The sequence below is a fragment of the Pygocentrus nattereri genome, chromosome 2, assembly GCF_015220715.1.
Source record: "Pygocentrus nattereri isolate fPygNat1 chromosome 2, fPygNat1.pri, whole genome shotgun sequence".
Lineage (NCBI taxonomy): Eukaryota > Metazoa > Chordata > Actinopteri > Characiformes > Serrasalmidae > Pygocentrus > Pygocentrus nattereri.
The window spans coordinates 54,386,884-54,397,628 of NC_051212.1; the positions used below are offsets into that span (position 1 = coordinate 54,386,884).

The 10,745-nt window shown below is 41.0% G+C and overlaps 1 protein-coding gene across 1 annotated transcript in view; it reads right to left on the minus strand.

Moving 5' to 3' along the window:
* Positions 1-7,492, minus strand: part of cdc73 (cell division cycle 73, Paf1/RNA polymerase II complex component, homolog (S. cerevisiae)) — a 44,399-nt gene extending 36,907 nt beyond the window's left edge. The window contains exons 1-4 of the mRNA XM_037547283.1: positions 7,327-7,492; positions 2,415-2,520; positions 1,041-1,110; positions 99-161 (exon numbers count right to left, since the gene is read on the minus strand). Coding sequence (XP_037403180.1) covers positions 99-161; positions 1,041-1,110; positions 2,415-2,520; positions 7,327-7,457 — 370 coding nt within the window. The 5' untranslated portion in view covers positions 7,458-7,492. The remainder of the gene's footprint in view (positions 1-98; positions 162-1,040; positions 1,111-2,414; positions 2,521-7,326) is intronic.
* Between the last annotated feature and the right edge of the window lie 3,253 nt (positions 7,493-10,745).

The window sequence follows — 10,745 nt, forward strand, 5'->3', positions numbered from 1 at the left end:
CCCTATTTTCATTACATCTGGTTACACTTGGTAGCAGAGGTCTAATAACCTGCCTGTTTAAGAACAAACACTCTTATAATTATATAATGAACACATACCTTGTGTCGCCCTCTGAAGACCGATTTCAATGGGCGCACTTCTGTCAATACTTGTTGATGACGCTGTAAGAAAAAACAACAAAAAAATGTTGCATACAATTAACTCAGACTTCAGCCCTACTGCAGCTGGGGCGGTGCCGTAATGTGACTGATCACAGATCAATTCTGTGATATTAATCCAGTCCACGTCTGGAGTAAACTGCCGTCTATAGCTGCCTCAGTAACAGCAGGCCTGTCGAAATCACTCACACAGTGATGTAATAACAGATCATGATAAATATCAGGACCTCCGTTTTTGGCGAGTGGGAGATGAAGCCATCAGCTAAAACGAAATTCGTGGCACGGTTCCTTTATCCTCTACAACCATTTTTGGAGACGGGCTAACTAGAAGGAGAACGAGAATGAAATACAGGGAGATTCACTCGAAAGAGGCCCCGAATATTCTGTAATAACTCTCTCTAGGATGAAGGAATCTGACCGAAACAATGTGCAATGAACTCCGCAGCATATGGAGCTTTGAACAAGCCGGGAAGCCCCTGCGTCGGAGCGATGAGGTAGGCGCCGGACAGCCATCTCAACGTCTAATCCTTCCTGTGTCTGGCAGAAAACGGAGATCACTTCCAGCATCGCATTTAATGCGATCGATCACACACACGCCAAGGTATGTAGTGTATTTGTTTGGTTCAGACTGCTTCATGCTAATGGGAGATAAAGCAGAATATTCGGGGCCTCTTTCGAGTGAATCTCCCTGTATATGAATGTACTTCTGCATGGCAGAATGATTTCAGTCCTGCTGGGCAACATTTGTAAAGTCAAGTAGCTTCTCCTGTGTGAAATCGGCCAGTCTAACCCCGACAAATGACATTACGGGACCCTCGTCTGGTCAAACGCGGCTTCAAATTAATTCAGTGTTTGTTTTTTTTTTTTAATCATAATACTTACAGCTTTCTCCATTGAGATACGACAGCAGGTCCTTTCTGTCAGGTCTTCTGACCACAGGTATGTTCTCTGTCTGCACAGTGAGAAATTTAAGGCTTAGTTAAAAAATAAATAAATAAAAATGTTAATTTAGTTACTCTGTATTCTGTAATGTTCACTGCGCAGGTTAGACTGTAAATACGGCTGTTACTCCTCGTGTTTATACTCACCGGACGTGCACAACACCTGCTCTCATGTAAACACATCTAATCTTGTGGATTATATGCTGTGTAGACACGTGCAAACAGATACACTTTAATTTCTACTGCCTCAAACTTTAACTTGGGTCTATTTTTTTTTTTTTTTTTTTTACTTCGGCCCAATTTATTTCTTTGTTTTATTTCTGCCTAATTTGTTACTTTTTTATTTCTGCCTAATTTATTTCTATTTGTTATTTCTGCCTAATTCATTTCTTTTTTTATTTCTGCCTAATTTCTCTCTCTTTTTTATTTCTGCCTAATTTATTATTTTTTATTTCAGCCTAATTTATTATTTTTTTATTACTGCCTAATTAATTAATGTTTTTACTTCTGCCTAATTCATTTCTTTTTTTTTTATTTCTGCCTAATTCATTTCTTTTTTTTTTATTTCTGCCTAATTTATTTCTTTTTTTTTTTATTTCTGCCTAATTTATTTCTTTTTTTTTTTATTTCTGCCTAATTTATTTCTTTTTTTTTTTTTTATTTCTGCCTAATTTATTTCTTTTTTTTTTTATTTCTGCCTAATTTATTTCTTTTTTTATTTCTGCCTAATTTATTTCTTTTTTATTTCAGCCGAGCATATATAAGTTTATGTGTAATTACATGCGTTGCTACTGTAACACTGCAATCTTCAGGATCAAACATGCTCTGTCTCTCTCTGTCTGTGTCTAATCTCAACACAAGGAACAATTCTGTTTTAGAACCATGGCTGGAAAATGTCTTTGTTAATCGTTATCACAGAGGGCTATCCAACCAATCACTGAGCTTAATTCTGCCAAACTGTCAGAGTTCCTGCGGCTGTTTCGATGAATCTACGTTCACGCAAGTCAACAAAAGGAAATGATCTGGGTCAAATTAATGCAGGTTAAGCTTCGTCACGTTATTAATCAGCGCAGTGTTTAATACGCTGCAAAGGACTGATGGGACTTCTCTATATTTTTTTTAATGTCTGCTCAATTTAATCAATACAACGTAAACAAAGTCAGAGGCATTTAATGCCTCTAAAAACAGTTATTACATGAAGTGGTTACAAATACGCAGCTCGGCTTACTTTAATCTCAATAACTGAACTACACAGAAAATCTGACGGAACCTTTAAAAGACTGAACAAAACGTGAATAACTGGACAGTCACTTACCGCAGCTCTGCGCACGTAGGACGGGTGAGGAAGATGCACATTGTTGAGGAGGAAGAGAATGGAGTCGAGGGTGTAGTACTCCTTAGGCTGGCCTTCTTTTCCTGTCCTGCAAGTTAAAGACAAATAATGTTACTTCACCAAAAGAAACAGACTAAAAACCACCTTGGTGGTACTTTATTCTGATGGGACTCAGGACAAATACTGGAGACGAGACGAGACGAAACCAGACGAGACAGTCGTCTATTACAGCAGCACAAAGCACTACTGTCGTACGCTATTACACAGACGGATAGATAGAAGTAGGAAAAACGGGTGATACATTACACTAAAACAACCCTAAAATATCTGCAGCATGAAAATAAGTAGAACCGCATAAATGTTATGCAGGTGAGACGGTCCAACGATGCAGGTCACATCCAGTGAATGAACCGAATGACAAAACATAAACCAGGAGTCTTTAATTAAAATTCAGGAAGGTCCAGTTAGAGAAAATGTCCTCAAGCGAAGGTCCAGAACATCATGACGTCTAACCTGCATCGTGACTCAGCGCCATGTACTGTTTACTGAAGTAGCCGAGCGGGAATTTCAGCATCTTATACAGTCGACAGCTGAACATCAGATCAAATAAAGTCCAGTTCGGTCAGATTTCAACACCATTTACTGAACATCAGATCAGATAAAGTCCAGTTCGGTCAGATTTCAACACCATTTACTGAACATCAGATCAGATAAAGTCCAGTTCGGTCAGATTTCAACAACATTTACTGAACATCAGATCAAATAAAGTCCAGTTCGGTCAGATTTCAACACCATTTACTGAACATCAGATCAGATAAAGTCCAGTTCGGTCAGATTTCAACACCATTTACTGAACATCAGATCAGATAAAGTCCAGTTCGGTCAGATTTCAACAACATTTACTGAACATCAGATCAAATAAAGTCCAGTTCGGTCAGATTTCAACAACATTTACTGAACATCAGATCAAATAAAGTCCAGTCCAAGCTGGTTGATGATTTCCTGAACTAATCAAACCCATTCAGTGGTGCTGAGGTCTGGACTCTGGGGTGGTCAGTCCATCGTCCAGCTTCTTTGTTTGATGTGTCCATCTCCTTTTCTCAGTGAAGTTCTTCTTGATCAGCTACACGTCCTTTCAGACCCACAGCGCTGAGTGGTCTTCTCACAGCAGAAGGATGGACAGAAACACCTGTGGATGTTTTCAGATCTGAAGCAGCTTGATTTTAATTGCTGTTTGTCTGATGGGGGCAGTTTTGGTGTTCACCAGATCTTCCAGGGGGTTGTTAGGAGACTAATTTTCTCTACATAACTTTCAGAAGGACTACTCTGGAAACTTCCTGTTTTCTTTAGTTATTTTCCTTTGTCTTTCTTCTTCCTTATGGAAGTGGATTATCCCAAATCCAGTCTTCTCAGAAATCTCCTCCAATATCTCGCCATTTAAAATGCATTTAGATGGCACGACAGGCGAGTGTCCGACCACGTAACATTACGGAGAGGGTCTCTAGTGCACAAAAGTTTCCAGCGCTCTGCTAATCAATTACCGCAGAGTTCAAACCTCTTCTGGCATCAACATCAGCACAAAAACTGAGCGCCTGAAGCTTCATGGCAGGATTTCCACGGCCAAGCAACGGCACGCAAGCCTTACATCACCAAGCAATATACAGCCAGGCGTCTGTAAAGCGCCACCCCTGGACCCCCTGGAGCAGTGGAAACATATTCCGTTGAGTGACCAGTCATCTGTCTCTATCTGTCAGCCTGGTGGACAAGTCTGGGTTTGGTGAACGCCAGGAGAACGTTACCTGCCTGACTGCACCGTACCAGCTGTAAAGTTTGGTGGAGGAGGGATGATGATATGAGGTTGTTTTCCAGGGGTCGGTCTACAAGGGGAATCTTAAAGCTTCAGCACCAAGACATTTTGGATATAGTCTATAACTATAGACTTCCAACTTTGTGGGAACAGTTTGGGGAAGAACCTTTCCTGTTCCAGCGTGACTGAGCCCCAGTGCACAAAGCAGCTCCATAAAGGCCTGACTGGGTGAGTTTGGTGTGGGAGAACTTGACTGGCCCTCACAGAACCCCGACCTCCACCCCATCCAACACCTGTGGGACGAATTAGAGCGGAGACTGTGAGCCAGACCCTCTCGTCCAACATCAGTGTCTGACCTCACAAATGCTCGTCTGGATGAACGGACACAAATTCCCACAAACACTCTCCACAATCTTGTAGGAAGAGATGCACACTGACAAGTTCAGTTCAGCTCTGCTCTCACTGGTTGTCCTTCAGGCATGACGTCAACATCACGCTTCACACCACCGGCGTCCGCCCCACACTGGACCGGGAGCAGATCAGACGAGTAAAGACTGGACGAAAGACACCTCAAACGACCACAGGATAATCTGGGAAGATCACTGGTTAAGATCACCCTGATGTCTGGAGACCTTTTGTCGGCCGTCAGGAGAAACAAACTGGCCTCAAAATCGGCCTGAATGTGCCGTAACTGGGCCAGGCATGATTTACTGCTGGGACAAATTTTCAACACGACAACATTTGGGTGGCCTACCACTGTCACACCAGTGGGGTGGCACACTTGCCAAACTTCGATATACTGCAGCCAGGTCTCTATAAGTGATGCATTACATAACTACACAATCAATTATGCAACCGCCTTCAAGTCGTTATGTAACATAAATGGAAAGTATAGTAAAATGACAGTAATGACCGTAACGACTAGGGGTGGGAATCTTTAGGCCCGTCACGATTCGATTACGATTCAGATGCTGTGACGCGAATTCTTTCCTATACAGGATTTCTATTTTCTAACGTCTCAGGACTTGGTAGTTTCAAAGCAAAGTCTTTGGAATGATCCACTGTCTACATCAACCTGAAGAACCATTTCCCCACGCAGAGAACCATTTGAGCACTGAAACGGTTCTCTGTGCATTCACGGTTCTAAACAGAACCATTGCCTTTACTACAGAACTCAAATGGACTTTTTAAGGGAGAAGACGTACGACGTATTATTTAAATTCTTAAATAAATTTTTTTTAAACTTTTTAATGAATCTCAAAAACAACAGGTACACGTCAACGTTTTAAAGCCAGTTAACCTTCTCAACTCCTCGGGACCACCGGTGGATCCAAACCGCACTCGGTCATGATCTTCATAACGTTCATACTCCATAAGCTCCATTCCGAAGCTGGGCGTCGTGTGAGGCTGTAGCTCTTCTCTCCAGTCTAATAGACGGCGACGTCATTTTAAACCCTCATAATAAAAGAAGCTGAACTTTGTTTTCTACTGAAAGTCGACCCGTTTTTCCCCAAATCTGGGCTCTAAACTATAAACAGACGGCGTCTCTTCAGTGATCTGCTCTGGAAACATCACTTTTAGAAAATAACACAAAGAGCGTCGGAGATTTTTGGCTTTCAGCAGTGAATTGTGAGCGTATAGTGAAATGTGGAGATCATAAAACACAGGTTCTGATAATCTGAGGGAGGTTTTACAAAAGCAAATAAAATAAATAAATAATTAGCATTTATTTCATGCAGTTACTGAATAATTTGCCTTATGATTTGGTCACAAAAATTCAGATTGGACAAACCAAAAATATACCCTGGAGAAGAAGAGGTTAAATGTTCATATTAAAAAAAAAAAAAAAAAATCATTTGACAGGTAGGCGAAGGTGGTGTTAGGAGTCTTGCCCAAGGACTCTTATTGGTACAGTGCAGGGAGGTTACCCAGGTGGGGCACTGAACCCTAGTCTACAGCATGGAAGGCAGGCGTGTTATCCACTACACTAACCAACCAGACAACTGCTCGCCTCCTTATAACACAGCTTTACGGCGAACATCGACTCCAAAACTCAGATCACTCAGTGGTTCAGACGTCTTTACAGTAGTGGTGATAGGAACCAGACGTCGCCTTGACTCCAACACAAATCTAGCCATTTTATTTACCATCCAGAACCACCAGAGAACCTACACGAACCTTCTGAGTGTTTATAAGGAACCCTGATGATGGAAAACCATGGAAAATCTGGAATAACAACTCCCTCCACCACAAACGGCCTACAACACAACACTCTCAGGTCACCAACCAGCGAATCCACAACCATCTCACGATGTAGGAGTTTTCTGTGAGGGAGCTTTTTAGAGGTGGACGTCTGGTTCCCATCACCTCCACTGTGAACAGCTCTGACTCGGTAAGTCCCTTTTTAGAACAACTCTGGTGTTTCACACCAAAACCACGCAGAACGGCTCTGTTCACATCTCACCCGTTCCATCAGGTCACCTGGAACTTCTGAAAAACGGGTGGAGTTCCCCTTTAACGTCGCAAGAACATTCACCACAAGTGACTCGAGCCATTCGGGAGATGTTTAGATGTTTTTAAGCCCTCACGCATCTCAGAAACAGCCTAAATTAACTTGGGAGGGGGGGGAGATGGGATTTGTCTGTTTGTCAATGCCAGGTTAGGTTAGCCAAGCGTGCTAACGTTATAACGTTACCTCAGAATTTTAACTTCGTTTAACTTCCTAAAAGCGTTCGCTACGAGGCATATAACGTCTCACAAGCGACCTATAAGCACTTATGTAGCCGGGATGGACAAATAAGACAAGTAATATCAGTTAGAAAGAGGTTAAGGTCGTTTTTCTGACGAGGCTGAAGTTTGGCTGCCTGTTCGCCAGCTTGTTGTTCGAATTTCCCCGTTCCACCTTAAATGGTGCAGCAATTACAATCTGGCGCTTCTGGCGCCAGAATGTAACTGCTGCACCATTTAAGGTGGAACGGGGAAATTCGAACAACAAGCTTGGTATGTTTCTGTGTTTTTCCAACGTTAGCTACAGCTGGCTAACACAACAACAGCAGGCGGCCGCAGAGAAATCCGAGCTGTTCTCACCCCCAGATCACATAGTTGGTTTTGACGTTTTTGGGCCACGAAAACTCCCCGAAAATCACTTCGTCTCCTTTGGCGATGATCTCCTTTTTCTGGATGTTGTACTGTCGCAACACGCTCAACACGTCCGCCATCTTCACTCTCTACACCACACGGGCTTTTTCACTCCGAACACCCGAACTGGATAAACGCAGCCGCGCCAAAGATCCTCGCAGGCGAGACGCTCCACTCGGCCGGCCGTCTTCGCAAGAAGACCACACGCCAATCTCTTTGAATGGGGAAGGTCCAGAATACCTAAAACCGAAGGTCTAATTATCGCTTCACGGAAATATTTGAAATCAGTGGTACATTGTAATGAATCTCACACTAATCGTTTGTGGCGTTCGGCTCAGTAATGCACAAAAAACATGATTTTTCGGCTCGGTCTGGCTACTGCGCCTGCGCAGATCTCCTCCACTGTGGACCTGAAGCGAGCTCATTGGCTGGTTTTCCTGAAAGGCGGGACTTTCTGCGTTTGACGTTCACCTACTAACGAGTGAACCTTCTCGTCTTGGATAACATCTCTGGTTTTACTCCACAGAGCCAAGCTAGATGAACGCAACTTTTCATAAAAGAATGTATATATAATAATATATAATATATAGCAATGTATAGCTCACGCGTATTAAACATAGACAAATATTATGTAGAGAAAAACAAACGAACAGAAAACAATAAGACTGCTAGGTGTTCAAATAATTCACAATCAAGCAAAAACCTAAATAAGAAAACAATTTAGTGTTGCTTGAAGAAGAAATACGATGTATATGTTTTTCTGATGTATATCTTTCTAATTTTCTGACAAAAAAAAAACAAAACAAAACAGGTCGCTTGTTGTTAAATTTACTTTTGTGAATGCGACATTTGGCAAGAAGTTTGGTCAAAAATACTCGTTTTGTCTTCCTTTTTAGAGAACGACTTTTGAAAAATGCATATTTAAGAGCAAAAAAAGAGCAGACCCGTTTCTTTTTCTAAAACACGCCAAAGCATATTTTTAAAAACGCATTTTCTCTTCACCGGGAGGACTTTTATTATGTATTTAACGTCGCCATACAGAGTGTGACCCGACTCGCCTGTTCGAATTTTGCACTACGCGCAAATACGCGTTTAAATGCAAATATATTCATCCATATGGATGGATTGTATTTTAGTAACATTACAGTGATATATTAATGCATGCTGCATTAAATAGCGTAAATGTTAAAATACACGATCCTATTTAAATACTCACAATGGGCCGGACTTTTATTTTGTATCCAAGCAAACAGAGGGACAGTTGGAGACGTAGTGTTTGATTTTAATTCATGTTATTATTATTATTATATAACATATAATTATAGATATTAAAAATAATAAACTACCAATATCGTTGTTATTTATTTATTCCCGTTATTTATGTTTATTTCCAGTCGGACGCGAGATTACAGTAAAAGTCATACTGTACATCCAGTGAAAATAATATATAACAGGAAAAATAACTAAATAAAACACAATAACTATATTACTAACATATTATGACCAATTAAAATGAAGAATGAATATTTGAGAAATTTGGTTTGAGTAGGGTGAGAGAAAAAAAGGTTTGTATTGTATATCATATATACGTGAATTAGCACAGCAGCGCCATCTAGTGGACTTTAACTGTATTTTGTTTCCAAGCAGTAAAAAAGGCTTTACGAATATATTTCTCACAGCATTTTCAAACTACACCTGTAATAATGAGCACATTTTAAGGGCGTCTTTGCCGCACAGGAAGATTAATATTTATAATGCAAAGCCAACAGAACTGGGAAAAGTTCTAAAGGTTCTATATTTACATGTGTAGTATTTAATCTGGGTGTAATATTTATTCCGTTTTAGAATTTTTGACTTTAGTCACGCATAAAGATCTTTCCCGAAACCTGTTAGACAGCTGGCGTGAGAAAAAGCGGGTACAGCAATGATTCCGTATCGTCTTCAATACGTTCACCGTTCACATTACCAGGCTGAAGAGGAACCAAATCCGATTTTTTGCCCTAATGCGATGTTTTCAGGGCCGTGTGGACACAAATCTGATGCGACCTGATCCGCTTTCATTTGAGGTCCTAGATCGGATGCCTATTCGTTTCATGGCCATGTGACCTTAATGTGACGCCCAGATCGGAAATCATGTACTTTTAGCGTTACCATGGCAACAGCGCCAGACAGCCGTTAAAGCCTTTAAACGGTGGAAAATCGGATGGAGAACGGATCTGAGCAACGAGGCTTGGAATGTGAACGCTGAATGTGAATCCTGGGAACAGGATTATTAAGATGTGGTCACTGATTCAATTTGTCATCTCATTCACTATCACGTTCCCACATTTTACTAAGTCGTGGCCATGCATGATTTTTATTTACACCGGACGTCATCAGCAGGGTTTCGTACCGCCCTCCCGAGCGGGGATGAAAACAATTCTGTGGATAACAAAGATCTTATAACTTTTACTTTATTACATCAAATTTTATTTATTTATTTATTTTTTCAGTAAAACTGCAACTTTCCTGCAGACAAGCTGAACAACCTCAGCACCGCAGAAGAGTGCAATCTTCCAAAGGATGGTTCTTCAAGAAAATGGCTCTATATACAACCGTGAACACTCATTTGTTTGATTAAATGATTCAGAGTCAGAATCAGAATCACTTTATTTTGCCAAGCATGTCGTAAATACAAGGAGTTTGACTTTAGTGCGTGACACGTTTGCCTCCCAACAAACAGACTGTAAACTAGTGTTAATCTAAGGGAAAAGTGAAATAAAATACAAGGAAAAGAATAAAGATAAAAATAATAATAATTAAAAAAAAACAGCCAATGTGAAAGGAGCTCGCATGTCGCTGCCGTGGGAAGAAAACCTCGTATCTCCATCTTTGTCGTTTTTCAGTTTTTGACGTAATTTCACAGGAGCCGTTGTCCTTTACATCGCGGGTAAATTTCATGATGAATGGACCAAAAGAAACGGCCCAAAATGACACGGAGAGACGTCTGGTTCCATTGACTTGCATTAAAACTACAGTAGGTTTTTCCCTTCTCCTGTAAAGTTACATTTTGGAGATACAAGGTTTTGTTTCCGAACAACAGCGACATGCAGTTATGAGTGTCTGTAGGTATGCAGGTCAAGTAGGCATATACGATAAACTATGCTATAAAAATGAGTATATACAGGATATTGGAGTGATGTGTAAATCTTTACTTGTACAGTAGTGTAAATAAACGCTTTGCTACAGGAGGAGTCACTGTGATACTGTAAATTGGGCCTGTTGGCTTAGTTTCAGTGTAAAATGTGGGGCGTCCACTGTGGTTAATGAGCTACAGCTCTGGGGAAAAGCTGGAAGAGTGTCTGGCTGGTGCTGGTTTTGATGGTCCT